At 37.5% G+C, this 16,857-nt stretch overlaps 4 protein-coding genes across 4 annotated transcripts; 2 read left to right on the forward strand and 2 right to left on the reverse strand.

Moving 5' to 3' along the window:
• The first annotated feature begins 74 nt into the window (after positions 1–74).
• Positions 75–5,906, forward strand: LOC145229448 (D-2-hydroxyglutarate dehydrogenase, mitochondrial-like). Its single transcript, XM_080094791.1, has 11 exons — positions 75–272; positions 378–516; positions 646–729; positions 848–950; positions 1,340–1,533; positions 1,866–2,034; positions 2,670–2,846; positions 3,709–3,818; positions 4,240–4,405; positions 4,896–5,025; positions 5,400–5,906. Exons 1-11 carry the CDS (start codon positions 142–144, stop codon positions 5,524–5,526), a joined length of 1,530 nt encoding a protein of 509 aa, XP_079950917.1. The 5' UTR covers positions 75–141; the 3' UTR covers positions 5,527–5,906.
• A 2,003-nt stretch (positions 5,907–7,909) lies between these two features.
• Positions 7,910–8,776, reverse strand: LOC145227785 (putative methyltransferase DDB_G0268948). Its single transcript, XM_080092695.1, has one exon. It carries the CDS (start codon positions 8,774–8,776, stop codon positions 7,910–7,912), a length of 867 nt encoding a protein of 288 aa, XP_079948821.1.
• A 1,875-nt stretch (positions 8,777–10,651) lies between these two features.
• LOC145229831 (uncharacterized) lies at positions 10,652–12,229 on the reverse strand. The gene has a single exon (XM_080095160.1). The coding sequence runs from the start codon at positions 12,041–12,043 to the stop codon at positions 11,198–11,200; it is 846 nt and encodes a 281-aa protein (XP_079951286.1). The 5' UTR covers positions 12,044–12,229; the 3' UTR covers positions 10,652–11,197.
• A 1,798-nt stretch (positions 12,230–14,027) lies between these two features.
• Positions 14,028–16,044, forward strand: LOC145230371 (uncharacterized). Its single transcript, XM_080095796.1, has one exon. It carries the CDS (start codon positions 14,494–14,496, stop codon positions 15,355–15,357), a length of 864 nt encoding a protein of 287 aa, XP_079951922.1. The 5' UTR covers positions 14,028–14,493; the 3' UTR covers positions 15,358–16,044.
• The last annotated feature ends 813 nt before the right edge of the window (positions 16,045–16,857 follow it).

Here is a 16,857-nt window from a genome sequence, read left to right on the forward strand (position 1 = left end):
AGTTGTTAAGAAACAAAAAACTAATTTAGTGTGTCCAAAAAATTTACAAATAAAATTTGAAATTAACCAACTGTAACGAAAAAAATCCCTGGGGATTTCCGCAAACGATTACTGCTACAAAGTTTTTCTTTTGCGGAAAATATGCTTTTACGTAAAGTTTCAGTTCTTGCGTGTAGTCATTTGAGGGTAATATCTCCAAAGTGGTCACTGTTAAATCAACGTCCATCACACTCTTTACCACCATTAACAGCTGGAGCTTACAATGTTAAAAGGTAAGCAAAATGTGTTGCATTTTTCAATTCTAAAGAGAAGCCCCCAAAAAGTTATAGTTCATTTTTTTACTGATAAATAAAGTAATTTGACATGACTGTGTTCAGAGGGGATTTTGCACAAATTACTGACAATGATTTGACTCATTTCCAATCAATAATTGGGAAAGATCATGTTATAACTGATCACAATGATTTGGAAATGTACAATATGGATTGGATGAGGAGTGTACGTGGACAAAGCAAGGTAAGTTTTTTATTGCAGTTTGATCATATTTTGTGTGTCATGATTTACTTTTAGAGTGGCCCAAATGCCACCGTAAGCAGTCTTTGATATGTTTCAAATTTAACATTAGCATTTCAAATGTTTTTTTAGCTGCTTCTCAAACCAAAGACAACAAATGAGGTGTCTCAAATTGTTAAGCATTGCAATGAGAGAAAACTAGCAGTTTGTCCTCAGGTTAGTTGTTTTGTGCACTATCAGCTTACAACTTTTACAAAATTTTCTCTAATTACACCAAGAATGAGAGGGATACTTGTCAAAATGCAAGTATATACATGAATATGACTTATTGCAGGGGGGAAACACTGGTTTGGTGGGTGGAAGTGTTCCTGTGTTTGACGAAATTGTTTTGAGCACCCAAAGAATGAATAATATTATATTGATTGATCCTGTTTCAGGTAAACATGGGTTGATGTATATAAGCTGTTGCTGCCAGGCATAATATCAACTATATATAGCTCATCTGGCACATGTATTTTTGTTTTTACAGGTCCCCTTCATCACAGTAAATAACACTGAATGCCATGATGAAGGCGACCTGTATAGGACATCAAAACAGTTGGCACAAAAATTGCCAGAAGAGCTCTATAAGTTTGAACTGATGTAGATTGTGCCAAAAACCTATAGCAATCAATGCCATGTAAAGAACTTGATTTAAATAGTTATGATTCAAACTATACTCCTATTGATATTACTTCTACTTATTAGTTCATTGTTTCTTAACATATATGCCTAGTTTTGCGCTGCTATGCTGACTACAACATAAAACCAAGGTTTTTGATTGCAGGTGTGTTAGTATGCCAGGCGGGTTGCATTTTGGAAGCAGCAAACAATCAGCTATCCAAGCACTCACTTATGGCTCCACTAGATCTTGGTGCTAAAGGCAGTTGTCATTTAGGGGGAAACATATCTACCAATGCTGGTGGCTTAAGACTACTGCGATATGGCTCACTTAGAGGTTCTGTACTTGGTGTTGAAGCAGTAAGTATATGTACTTGACTATGGTTTCAAAAAGTCAGACAAAAATTTTTAAAGAGTTTTCATAGAAACTGTTATTTTGTAAGGGAGCATTTAAATTGAAGTAGTCAAAAACATTGGTTTGTAAATGAATTATATGGTGAATACACACTATTGACCAAAGACAATAATTGATGATCATCAGTCAAAGGTAATATATTTACTTACGCATGTCTATGACAGGTTTGACTTTGATCAAGCTACTTTTTAGGGTTCATAAAACCAGTAACAATCTTTTCCATTTCTTTTCTATTTACAAAAAATTTTCGTGCAAAACCAAAAAAAGATATTTTTAGGTCTTACCCTCTGGAGAGATTCTAGACTGTTTGTCCGAATTACGCAAGGACAACACTGGATATGATTTGAAACAACTTCTTATTGGATCTGAAGGCACTCTTGGCATTGTAACTGCACTTGCTATTCAATGTGTACAGAAACCACTATCAACGAACCTAGCGTTTTTAGGTAGGAATGTTGAATTGGATGTTTTAACTGTTTCACAACCCTTAAATGGTTTAAACGACGAATAATATAGAACAGGGGTCAGCAACCCCTGGTACGCGAAGTGGTTTTTCATGGCACACCAACCGATTTGCGTGTTTATGTTGAAATAAAAAATTTTCCTGTTACACTGCTGGTTTATAGTTTTAACCATGCCATTGTCTTAAAAATTAGCCTTGCATGCACAAAACACTTTTTTATTATTATTGATATCTGCTGGCACGAAACACTATTATTTAGATAAACGTTGGCACGCGAGGTCATAAACACATGGAAATAACAAAAAAATTGGTACGCGTCGCCAAAAAGGTTGCCCACCCCTTCATAGAATCTTCATAATGAACAAGAATAAACATTTTTTAAAGTCTTTATTTTGTATTCTTAGATTTCATAATTTAAAGCCCCTTTTTGCAAATTTGATCTGAACACAGCAGAGTGTCCACATATTATGCGAAGTAGTGTGTGGGATTTCGAAAATTCAGGCCATTTTTGGTAACAACCCTGTATCAGCACAATGAACTTGCTGGAACCCGGATATAAAGCACTGATTTTATAGGTGCTAATGCTTTTAGTGCAAGTGTTATTTTTGTACTGTCTAGGTGTTGACAGTTTTTCGAATGTTTTGTCGCTTCTTCGCGGCGCTCGACGAGATTTGGGTGAAATTTTATCAGCGGTTGAGTTCATGGACCAGGATTGCATGAGACTCGTCACCACACACTTGGATTGTAGTAACCCCATTTCTTCTCATCCTTTCTACATGCTTATTGAAACTTCAGGTACGTTCCATCGATGTATTTCGTAAACTAACTTGACTCTATGCAATACAAAGCTATTACAATGCAAGTTTTATTTTTGTCTTAAATCTGAGCCCTAAATGATTTTTTGGAAGATATATCTATTTACGAACTATTTTATGATAAACTGTTACTACCTCTACATCTCCGAGAAAGCCGCGCTGAATTATCCGTTTTTATACTGTCTCGGCGTTTTGTGTTTTCATTCACGAAAAATGCGATCGTTGTCGGATTTATTTTGTGTAATCCGTCGATTTTTACCAAAATCCAAACCACAACCGCCACTAAAATACCAATAAAAGTTGACTGCAGTCATTCAATACGAGGACTACTGGACTCGTTTTGAACACCGGAATTAGTTCGACAAGAACGAAACTCAAACACATCCAAAAACGCAGCATCGCGGAATAACTGCCACCTGTTTGATATTTGGCTGACGACGCTTAAAAACTGCGAACACATTCCTTTGTATATTGACATACACTGCTTAAACACTGTCTGTGTAGTTGAAACCACGATTCCTCAGTCCAACTTTTTAAGGTGGAACCGGATTCGTGATATATTTGGCAACTTTTGCTTTCGACAAATTTGTTTAAAAGAACAGCAATAAATTGTGCACGGGCCAACTAAAGACTTTGCTATTTTGTTTAGTCGGAAAATTTATAAAAAGTGGATTCGGAGTCGGAAATTTTTATACTGACTCCAAATCCTTATTGAAAAAAACATAAAAACCATATTTACGTGGTTGCATAGTTAACATGTCATTAACCTATTTGGTTGACCCGGTATATAGTCCCAATATTGATGACCGTTCTGTGCAACCATGTCATCTTTTTAAACCAAGGTTCGAACGCCGGACACGACGAAGAGAAGTTATCCGCGTTTTTGGACAAAATTATGTCGAGCGGTTTGGCAGTGGACGGAACTCTAGCCACCGACGTTGGCAAGTTGCAGGTATAAAAAAGTTGCAGATCTTTCAATCAAAGACCAACTTATTTTGGCGATTTTGGCCCAAAGTATCTTATAATAGTAATAAATTACCGCACAAAACCATAACTGAGACATGATTGTTGATACATTTGCAATAGAATGTGTTTAATATAGGTGTGCTCATGCTCTCTAGTATTTTGGTTTCTGAAGTTTTTTTTATAGATTGCAGTATTAGGCTTTTTTGTTTAACGGTGTGAGCAGTAGGCCTTAAGTCAAGTCAATTTGATAACAACTAGCAAATGCAAATACGCATTACTTTTCCCAATAGGATGTTTTTTATTGAGTTTTATGGTGGTTTTAACAGGTCAGTTTGATGACTACATTTTTTTCCTCATAAATCAGCAAAGTTAATCGGATTTTTCACTTGCGTACTTTTCATTTGCAGTCAATTTGGGCTTTGCGTGAACGGATAGCAGAGGCGACATTGAGGGAAGGTTACAATTACAAGTACGACGTTTCGTTACCAACCGAACACATGTACACTATGGTGGAGGAAAGCAGGAAACGGTTGCGGGACGTTTGCTTGTCGGTGTTCGGCTACGGTCATGTTGGTAAGTAAAACGTCAAACAGTGGTTCTTAACCTTTCTCTCATGCGTGAAACAACCAGATGTATTTTATTAAACCCTTTTTCAACAAACTGAAATGATTTCTGGCTCAAAAACAGTTTGATTACCTAGTTGGTCATAATAACCAACAGGTTTTTAAACCACTAACGAAGAACATATTAAGCCAGTGGTTCTCAAACTTTTTTTGTTGCGACGCCTCTGGAAAAGTTTTCTGGACTTGCGACGCACCATCAAATAAAAGTTAATGAGGAAATTAAAGTTGTGTTTATTGATACAACAACAAAAAGCCACGAAACGAATGTTCTGCGAAGCCCTTGGAAAATTTAAACGACGCACCAGGGCGTCGCGACGCACAGTTTGAGAACTGCTAAGCGATTGTACAATTTGTGTAGTGACTAGTTTGTGTTTTAAAGTTTATGGAACAAGATTGCATAAACATTTTAACCCTTTGCCCTATGGCTTTACCAAACTTAGGTGACGGTAACTTACATCTCAACATGACCTCAGAAAAGTTTGACCCCAAAGTTTTATCGATGATTGAGCCTTTTGTATACGAATGGGTTTCGAAATACAAGGGGAGTGTGAGCGCTGAGCATGGAATGGGGTAAGTTTGGTAGTTTATTTTTCAATAATATATTATTTTTGTCTGCTCCGTAGTTTGGTTGTGATGTTTTTTGCATTTATATGTATATTTTTCTTTTTTCGTAAAAAGCGAGTATGTCAGGCACTTCTGGTTGTGAAAGATTTGTTGAAACTCATTCCAATCAACACGATTGGCAGATAGATGCATTTAGTTGGTCCCTGTTAATTTTTTACTTCGGCGGACCTAGCGGTTCACCCATACAGGCCCCCTAAATGTGAAAATTTTAAACTGATTAGGCTTGCTTAAGTACAAGACCCAGTAGCTTTATGCCTCGTTGATTGGTACATTGCAAAGTACATAAATGTTTTTGTTTGTCAAAGTGTTCATTTTTGCAGATTTAAAAAACGTCAATACATGGGTTTTACAAAAAGCAAGAGCGCAATTACTTTGATGCACCGGATTAAAGAACTCTTGGACCCAAACGGAATTTTCAATCCTTATAAAACCCTTCCAGACCCTTAAACCAACAAAAAGCCAAAATGAACATTAGAAGTTCTCGAGTAGATATAGGTGTTGTTTGGACGTGTTTAAAATTGTTTTTTGTCGCGTAATTTATATGCTTTAGCATTGTGATCAAACTCCATCTATCGTTAGGTTTGTTGTTTGTTAGTATTTGGGGACATAAACAAAAGTTCAAAGCGCCATCCTAAACCGTGTGGTGTTTTTTGCATCATTACGTAATTTGCTGAGATTAGCTTTTTTTACGTTATTTGTGCTGGTATATTCTTGTGTTAATTCTATGCAATTAATGTTATTGTGCCACCAACCATTTGTTCTGTGCGGTAAAAATCTTTGCTATCTTTGCACGTGATTGAATAAAATTGCCTACTAGGCTATAGGTACTCTTTTGATACATACCGTAGTTCTGGTTTAACCTATTTGGTGAGTGTCCGGGGATAAAACAATCTGTGATAAGTTTGGCCAACACGATGAAAGTTTATGTTAAAAAAGTTTATGTTATCGTTAGTTTTTGGCATTTCTTTAAATATTTATCTAAAGAAACACTTACCAATCACCGTATTGTTTTAAATACGAAAATGCTCATATTTACTGCTCGTTACAGAGTTGTGTAAGTCAGTGTAAATTTGTTATCATTGTTCACCTATTAATTTCGCGGGGAAAGAAAACAAAAACCAATCAAAACAAATTCAAATGCACAAGACATGTTTTTAGGCTTAATTAAATCACTTCTAAACTTAACTTAATACTATAATACTAATGCAAATGAATTTGCCAGAAGAGCAGTATAAACTTGATACTATGCCTGGCAATAACAGCTTATTTATCTGACTATGTTGTATATCTTTCAAAACATCTACAGAGCCGGAAACACAATATGACGAATATAGCCGTGAGCGGTAAATTTAATCTTCAACCCGCGTTGTTCGTCCAGTATGTTTAACTTAAACGAACACATATGCAATTATCCCTATAATTGTGCCTAAACTACCTTCTATTAAACAAAGAACTTAGCTTCGGCCTTGTTTGAAAAAAACGTGCACAAGAAAAGTGCAATTTATTCAATTAGTTTGCTGTTGAACTTACCTTCCAATGTAAAGTACATACTATATTACAAATCACAATTATAATTTTTGGTATCTTTATTTCGTCACGAAGTCTTGATATATAAATAAATTTTAAAGGTACTGTTGGCAGACCGATTTGCGTGTGCAGTCGCATAATGAGTTGAGTTGAGAGTTTGTTTCGCTTGGTGAAAGAACACATAGCAACACAATTGCACTGAACAATCACCAAGCCGGAAATAACACAAAGGATCCTTTTTGTTTTTCCTTTAAGGTTACTTTCTTTAACCACATTATTTTTCCCCTTTTCGCATGACAAACAACTTTGGGTATTTTCCTTTTTTGTTAACATTTCTACATTTTCTTTTAAATCTTGTTTCTGCCATACTGATTAGGCTGTCCACAGTCACCGGTACTAGAACCCGATTGAGCATGGCAAAGTCTGGCTGTGAGAACGTTAAAAAAAACGCGTAGGGCGAAACGCCGGGTAAGCTGCGAAAAAATAGGAAGAAGAAAATGCTTATATTTAAGCAGAAATACAAAGTAGGTTGTCGATTTCACGGTTGCAAATCGTCACCAGCTAATACATACTTATAGTTTAGTATACTATAAGTATATATTAGCATACTTGCGATATAAGAACCATCTTATAGTGTGCTGGGATTTAGGAATCATCTAAAAGAATCTTTTTAATATCTGTATTTGGTGACCGTAAGGCTTTTCGGAACTCCTGTTATAAACCGATCCACTTATAGTGTGGATTCGTTCCAATTCAAAATAAAGGTCCAGAAAAGCAGCAGTTGAAAATCAATTAGCTTGAAACGTTTGGCGTTGCAACTCGAAGATATTTGCGTCACTGCCTCTGTTTCAATCAAATCTGATTTTTGCAACGTATTCTATAACAGTTTTAGCATTAGATATAAAATAACAACAGGGCTAAAACTGGGGATGACTGTTTTCTTTTTTAAATGAAAGCAGTAAAACTCAAATAGTGCAATTACACCACATTTGTTGTTTAATTGTAACACACATTATACGGCATAGGTGCACAAGACACGGACTTAAAAAGTAGCTTTATTAAAAATCCAAATTGCCAAGGATGTAGAATACAACGTGCTCGTTTTATTAAACATGCGTTTTGACAAAAACAATTGTCATCGTCAGTGAAAATAGAACGCCAACATACATTTTCTAATACAACTTTAGTTTCAATCGAAAGAGAGCAGTTACGTTCAGTGCAAAGATGCAACATTGTAAACTTACAATAAAAAACATTGTTAGTAATTCAAAAATGATACCACCAGACTCAAACGTTTCGGCAGTTAGGGTTTACGAGCAACTAATATAAACTCATTGAAAACTACCTTCAATCTGACGTCATCTTCATCTTCAGTTTTGATTTGTAACATCCTTTTCACTTTATCCTTCAGCCGTTCTACGTCGATGACGCCAGACTCCAAGACTTCACCACTTTTTACCTTTTCCAAACGGTGACGTACGTAGTTTTTAAAGGTGCCCAATGAGGTTTTAAGACCTTCTATATCCTTTAAACTCGAATTCCTTTCAATACAACAGTAATCATAACGTTGTTTCTCATGCCAGGGAATAGCTTGGAACACATTCGCGTATTTGCTTTTAACATCAACATTTTTACTTGCAATGCCGTCAAAATCTAAGGACATTAGGTGGTCAATAAGTAGCGTTCCTCCTTCAGTAATCTTTTTGGCAGAGTTCTCAATGAGAGCAATACTTTCAAGGAAATATCCAATGACCGCAAGGCAACCACCAGGCTTTAAAACTCGCTCTGCCTCCTTAAGAAATTTAGGCAAATCAAACCAATGCGCAGAAAGAGCACTCAAAACCACGTCAGCTGTCGAATCCTCAAAAGGCATCTTTTCAGCCGAACCTAATTGATAAGTCACGTGATTCCACTTATTTCCTTCCACTGCATGGCGCACCTGAGTCGGACTGACGTCGGTGGCCAGAACTTTCTCAAAGAAGGGTGCAAATATGTTGGTGGCCTGACCAGACCCACAACCGACTTCGACCATCAAGTCAAGTTTATCATTAGATTGGGACTTTCCCCGTGCGTAACTGATGACGTATTGTGCAACGTCATTAGTATATTCTGGGCGATAACGGTTGTAGCATGAAGAGGTTTCGTTGTCGTGGAAAAGCTGTTTAGACATAATTGGCTATTATTTCATGTTGTTGGTCCTGTTAAAATACACATACCAAAAACAGGTTACTAAGCGCGTTACATCCAGTTAAACGCCCTGAGGTGTTTAGAAATGACTACAATACTGGTTTCATGATACACATTAAGCGTGCAGTCTGCAGTGTCATATTTTTAATACACACTCTGAAATCATAGATTTGACAGTAACATTATAAACTGGCTTTCAATCGAAAGATTACGTGCAACACTTACTGAATAAAACATAAAATACAACTGTAGACGTACTATAGAGTTCTCTAATTCCTACAATCTTAACTTGCATCTGTAAAATTCATGCCCAGTGGTCACAATCGCGTAGCGGGGAAGTATGTAGTTCAGTGTTGTAATTAGGCTACTGACTACGCTGCGTGATTACACGCACTTGTAACACATATCCTGACCTACATTATGGCCGAGGATTGTGATACTAAATTTATGATACGAATTGTTGCTCTTTCAACAGATTTGTAAAGTAACTCTATGAATTTTTTTGCCAAGTACTAAAAACAAGTTTGGAGGTGAATAATAGCTGTTATAGTTTACCTAAGGCAACAGCTTATTGACAAAATATAGGTTGATATTTCAAACCGAACCGAACAAACGGTTTGTCGTTTTACACAAGGTAACGTTTTCAGACTGGAATAGCCAACTATCCCCGTAACTTTTTCTTGTTTGTGAGCCAAAAAACAAGACATCATAGCGTTGCTTCTTACACCTGGGAAATCATTTAACATCAAAACTGTACCTGTCCGCGTTTGTTCCAACACATGCTCGTTTAAGCACGCACATAAAATTACATGTACTGTTTTACGTTCGCCGACCAAATTACGTTCGTCGACCCGGTACTGCTGAGCCTGCAGCCTACATCTGTACACAATTACACATACTATTCCCCCGAAGGCACAACAGTCGAACGTTAAACGCGGCGATGTTCGAGTGCAAGTTATAGTTTGCCAGACATTTGACCTCTCATGCGTGAGCCTAGGTGACAGTTTATTTTACTACGTCATGTTGAGCTTTATCTTCGACTGATTTAAGGACAAGGTTAGTTGTGTAGTGCTTCCAGATCCGGGATCATAATCAAAGTTAAAGATCAAACGGCTGATTTGGTTTTGAGTGCTCTTGTGATTTGATTTGCCTAAATTTCTTCAGGAGGCAGAGCGAGTTTTAAAGCCTGGTGGTTGCCTTGCGGTCATTGGATATTTCCTTGAAAGTATTGCTCTCATTGGAAATCCTACGAAAAAGATTACTGATGGTGGAACGCTTCTTTTGGACCATGTGTTTTCGTTAAAAATCGACGACAAAATCGGAGTTTGAAGGATATAGAAGGTCTTGAAACCTCATTGGGCACCTTTAAAAACTACGTACGCCACCGTTTAGAAAAGGTAAAAAGCGGTAATGTAATAGAGTCTGACGTCATCGATATTGAACGACTGAAGGATAAAGTGAAAAAACTGTTGCAAATCGAAACTGACGACGAAGCTGATGTCAGGTTACAAGTAGTTTTTAATGAGTATATTTTAGTTGCTCATGTCCCGTAGCTGAAAAATAAGTTTTGGTCTCTGAATCTGCAAACCGTCCTTATTACACTCACTTTTTTGTTTGTTAAATTAAAAACCGATAATTCATGAAGTTTTACATCATACAATAATTGCAATGAATTGCATTCACAAGGTGGGTCTATATTAGATGTTTTTACCGCTGTAGGATTTGATTTACTGTATTTTTTTAAGTCTGTTAGAAGCGACTATATTGACATTTGTACCTGCCAGAAAGACTGTCGCTGAGTAGTGAACAAAATCTATAAACTGAACAAAACAAAAAATGCAAATAACATTACCACTGCCCTGTTTGTATTTGCATGAAATTTGCATGCGTAGAATTAGTGATTGGTACATGTAAACTGTAACATTTAGATAGTCCAAAATTATAGTAAAACATTTTGCAAACCGTATATAGACAAGTTGCGTAGTTTTACTTTAAATTGGCGTTTTTTGTGCTTTTGTGTGATTTGGTATTTAACTCTTAATGACTTATTGCAGTCCGTGTATGCAAACGTGGCAAAAACTTAAAACTTGACCAATGTAAAAAATGCATCGACACGAGTTTTTATTTATTTATTTAAGTTTTTGATTCGTTAGTTTATTATGGGTTTGTATGACTAACGTAGCGGTTTGCAATTTTTGTCTATTCGAATTTTTAGTTTTCATCTGTGGAAAACACATCAGTTTTGAGAATAATATTACAAAACAGTACATTCAGTTTAAACAGCTCGTGCAGGTTCACAAACAAGATTTTGTGGTCAACATTTCGAGAGCAAGAGGTTTTAAGAAGTAGTAATTGGAATCACCATTTTCAAACACAAATTAAAGATATGATGACACTTTTAAGCCTAGTGCACACGAGCAGTAAGAACAAACACTTCGTATATCAGTTTCAACTTGATGTCATCACCGTATTTAACTCCAACCAACTTTCTCAGTCCTTCTGCCAAACCAATGGATTTGGAAACATTATTTTCACCATTCTTTATCTTTTCCATATAGCGACGTTCGTATATTTCATACACTCCATAGGACTTTTCCAAGTCCTCCAACTCACGCGATTCCATCTCCAACTCAATCTTAAAGTTGTCATTCCGTGTTTTGTCACTCCATGGCATCAAGTTAAATATTTTCTTGTACTTGTAAAGATCATCATGCAACAAGCTAGTCGGTTCTTTTGAGCCTGCCACGATGAAATCAGTGTACAGTTGTGACACATCATGAACTGGCTGACCAGGCTCCGCCCTTGACACGCCTTTCATGGCGTAACCAATCACAGCAATGCACCCGCCCGGTTTTAATACCCTCTGAGCTTCAGCAAAAAACTTGGGTAGATCGTACAAGTGGGCCGAAAGACAGATTAGCACCAGATCTTCTGACGAATCTTCAAATGGAAGGTCCTCTGCTGACGTCACACTGTAGGTCACGTGGTTAAAACCCGTTACTTTCGCAGCAACCCTTACTTGTTCAGGGCTAACGTCAGTAGCCAGAACTTGTTTGAAAAAAGGCGCGAAAACGTTTGTGGCCTGGCCCGTACCGCAGCCAACTTCAATCATTAGATCTAGTTTTTCGTTTTCTTTCAATTCTCCCTTTGGGTAGTTAATCACGTAACGTGCTACGTCATCGCTATATTTCGGATGGTACTTTAAGTAAAGCTCAGACCTCCCTGGGCTGCTGTATGAATTCTTTGACATTGTATTAATTGCATACACCTTTATCTCACTTATGAAATTCTGGAATTAACAAATAAATAGAATCTTTACATTTCCTTACTGCCCAGCAAAACTTGCATCGTAAACAAAAACAAGTGCACGAAAGATGATTATTAACTTAAACTCAGTTAAACCACTCACTAAACCGCTTAAAACTGTTTTGTTTGTGGTTTAAACTTTCCCTAAAAGCAGTACTTGGTCCAGCTAATGAAAACCTAAACAGTCGACACATTGCAGTGAATGCACTGCACAACCACTTCACTAGGTAGAGCCACTAACATCATACCTCACGGCAAACTCACATTTAGCTAATTTTGCGATAGGTGGCGCAAAGAGCTGAATTATTTATTAGAATGTAAGTTTTGGGACATTTTGCATTAAAAATTAAGTTCTATTGCTAGTTTTATTGAATTTTAAATGCTAATACTTTAAAGCCGACCCTAATAACTCTAACCGTCAGCATTTTTAGAGATATATCGTTTAAATTGGCTAAAATGCTCTTTGCGTCACCTATCGAAAATTTGCTAAATGTGGATCTGCTCTGAGGTATGGTGTTAGTAGATTTTCCACTTTTACTGCACGTAGTTAAACTGCAACCTAACACCGTCACATACGAGCAGTCACGGTTATGTTGATCAAACAAGCATTAGTATTTGCTTAGGGACAACAGGCAACGTATTGTCCCAGGCTGGAAGTTTAGCAAGGCAATCAAATACCAAAAAGGAACGTGCATGTATTTTTTATGCCCAATCTAACCATGTCCACATTCAGCAGCACCTATGGTTCGAAAATACATTTATTTTGATTGAGTACACTACATTGCTAGCCAGCATAAACAGACGGATATTGCTTCAAACAAAATGGTTAAAATTAGTAATAAAAAAAATCAGTATTTTAAGATATCAGAACTGTGCGGTTTGTCATGTGACCATGTAACCCGTTTTTATCAGATTCAATAATGTTGCAATTAGAATCGGCTTCGGCTATCTGTGTACATACGCTTTTGGTTTAGTTTATTGGAAGTAGAATGTTGGCTTCAGTATGTTTTTTGGCTCTTTCTAAACAGGTCGTTTCGTCTGACCGCACATAATGCGTTTGGAAATCCATTTGTTTGTGAACGTTAAGATGGCTAGAAAACCTGGCAAACCATAATCCAAATATGACTGCCTGTTAAACATAGACAGAGTGATTCTTCTGCTGCTTGTGTCAGACGAATCGATTGTCAACGATAACAACACGAGTTTCCGGTGCCACAAACCAAAAGTTGTGTATCGTCCATCAATGCTCGATATGTTATCCTAGGCTTATTTCGTTGTATTGATTTTGAGTGTGTATTTCCATTTTGATTTGATTGACTTTGAGCTTTGATCTTCATAATTACGAAACTGAATATGACCCTGGAAAGTAGAAACGTTACACAACTGACAACCCTGTCCCTGATTTAGTCGAAGTTGAGGGTATCCTGGTAAAACAAACTGTCAGCGAGGTCCGGTCACGCATGAGTGGTCAGTTGTGTACCAAACTATAACTAGCACTGTAGCGTGGCTGTACAGTGCGTTCTTCTGTGTTTGCGCCTTCGGGGGAATGTGTACAGATGTAGGCTGCAGGCTCATGGACAAACGTTACAGTTAGTGTGTGTTGGTACATGTAATTTTATGTGCGTACGTAAACGAGCTTATGTTAGAGCAAAAGTGTACTGTTGGGGAATTTTGATGTTATATGGGTGCAAGAAGCAACGCTATGATGTTGTTTTTTTATAGTTGACTTACATATAACAAAAAGTGACGTGGTTTGAAAAAGCTTTCGGTCGAAAACTCGAAGACAGGATTGTGTTTAAAAAAATCATTCTAGATTTGGTAAACACGCTGTTGCCTTAGGTAAACTATAACAGCAATTATTCACCTCCAAGCTTATTTTTAGTACTTGGTAATAAACATCTGCTGGGCCTGGAAGAGTAAAAAATCGTTTCATAGATTTAGTAAAACAATGCCAGGCCGTAATGTAGATCAGGATATGTGTTACAAGCGCGTTCAATCACGCAGCAAAGTCGGTGGCCTGTCAAGTTACAACACGGAACTACTTACTTCCCCGCTACGCGATTGTAACGCTTGGGCTTTCAGTGCATGAATGAAAGTTGAGATTTAGTTAGCAGTAGTACGTCTGTAGTTGTACTTTATGTTTTATGCAGGAAGTGTGGCACTGCTGTACTATACTTTCGTTTAAAGGCCAGCTCAAAATGTTACTGTTAATTCTATGATTTCAGAGTGTGTTTTAAAAATATGACACTACACGCTTAATGTGTATCATAATACCAGCATTGTAGTCATTTCTAAACAAGTCAGTGTGTTTAACTGGGTGTAACTCGCTTAGTAACCTGTTTTTTGTATGTGTCTTTTAACAGGACCAACAACATTATGAAATAATAGCCAATTATGTCTGAACAGCTTTTCCACGACAACGAAACCTCTTCATGCTACGACCGTTATCGACCAGAATACACTGATGACGTAGCACAATACGTCATCAATTACGCACGCAAGTCCCAATCTAATGATAAGCTTGACTTGATGGTTGAAGTCGGTTGTGGGTCAGGTCAGGCCACCAACATATTTGCACCTTTCTTCAAGAAAGTCATAGCTACTGACGTCAGTCCGACTCAGGTGCGCCATGCAGTGGAGGGAAACAAGTGGGATCACGTGACCTACCAAACTGGTTCGTCTGAAAAAATGCCCTTTCAGGATTCGACAGCTGATGTGGTTTTGAGTGCTCTTTCTGCGCATTGGTTTGATTTGCCTAAATTTTTAACGGAAGCAGAGCGAGTTTTAAAGCCTGGTGGTTGCCTTGCGGTCATTGGATATTTCCTTCAAAGCGTTGCTCTCATTGATAATCCGGCGAAAATGTTTTCTGACGATGGTTCGCTTTTCTTAAATCACCTGTTGTCATTTAATTTTGACGGCAATGCAAGTAAAACTGTCGATGTCAAAAACAAATACGCGAATGTGATCCAAGCTATTCCCTGGCCCGAAAAACAACGTTATGATGACTTCTGTATTGAAAGGGATTGGAGTTTAAAAGATATAGAAGGTCTTGAAACCTCATTAGGTACGTTTCAAAACTACGTGCGCCACCGATTAGAAAAGGTAAAAAGTGGTGAAATCATGGAGTCTAAAGTCATCGAAGTAGAACGGCTGAAGGATAAAGTGAAAAAACTGTTGCAAATCGAAACTGACGATGAAGACAAAGTCACATTAAAAGCAGTTTTTAACGAGTTTATTTTAGTTGCTCGTGCTCCTTAAACATAGTTCATAAACGAGTTTAGTATGGTGGCACTTGCTAAGTCCTTCCAAATACCTCAAACTAATCATACAAAGAGTTATGCTTTGCCGACTTGCGTAAAGTACTTGTAGTTGCCATTTGTCACAGTGTTATTCGTTTCAACTAGTGATGTACCGAATCGGCGAAATTTCGATTCGGCCGAAACCGAATATTCGGCGGTTTTGCCGAATAAATTCGGCCGAATCAACCGAATCATTTATGACGTCACGCGAAGTCGTACGGTACGCGTTTGACATTAAAACATAAGTTTATCTACCAGGCAATTAGCGCAGAATGGTTGTGTTTCGTCCTTATTTCAGTTCTGTGGGGTTTAACATTGCCTTAAGCATAATTTCCAACCCGGCAATGAATTACTATTTAGTTGTCTGCAGTGGGGAAAACGATAATGTGGTAAAAAATATAATAACTGACAGGATTTTTGTTGGTGCTAAGCAGGAAAGACACGCTTAACGCTTTAAATGTGTGTTCATAAAAGATTCGGTTTCGTCCGAATCGCAACAAATTATTCGGCCGAAACCGAATCTTTGCAAAAGTGGCCGATTCGGCCGAATAAATTCGGCAAACCGAATATTCGGTACATCTCTAGTTTCAACCTCTTTTTTTTGTACTCGTCAACGCAATAAAATAAAATCATTCTCATTCTTGAATTGTTCAGTTGCATGCGCGAGCTCTCCCGCGTATTCTCTCGAGAAAAAGGAGCTTCTCTCGTATTTTGGCCACAAGAAAAAAGTTTCGGCAGAAGTGAGTCAAAGCGACGGTTCGTTGATTTTACCACAAAACGACCAACAGCCGTTGTGAAACAACGCGCCGCGTAATGACGCCAGTGTGGTGAATAATGTATGCGCAGGATCCCAGAAGTTAAACCACGAGTCTGCTCAAACCTGACACATTGACAGGGTTATATAGAAACACAAAAATACCATAACTTAATAAACAACTTTAAATTCACATTTTTTATCATGCAATCTTTATTCTAAGTGTTCGTTAGTTTCACTTCTGTTTACAAACAAGACAGTAACAATTTTGTATTGCACAAGGTCAACTGACATAATTTATGTGTGCATGAGGCGCATCTGACCGCGAACAGTTCGTTTCCTGTCCTCAATTGCTTCACAGTTTTGATTCCCTCTTGACAAATCTGGGACCACGATGTGCTGAAATTCGCACTTTTCGATTATATAAACAACGCACACCAGGTACGATAAAAGTAAGTTTAGGACCATAGAACACTTATTGACAAAACTTCAAACGGCCTTCTAAATGTAACAGCTAAATATACCTTTTCGGAACAATGACGCACGTTATTACAAATGCCACGAACGTTAAATCAGGAAACTAGTTCTGCGAAAATTAAAGTCTTAACTTACCAATCATCAGTGTGAATTTTAATGGCATAACAAGTAATGAACGGTTCTAGTGGTTATGAATTAGTTGAAGGTAATACTGCGTGTGCTTCTCCG

Source organism: Phallusia mammillata, chromosome 5 (assembly GCF_965637545.1).
Source record: "Phallusia mammillata chromosome 5, kaPhaMamm4.hap1.1, whole genome shotgun sequence".
NCBI lineage: Eukaryota > Metazoa > Chordata > Ascidiacea > Phlebobranchia > Ascidiidae > Phallusia > Phallusia mammillata.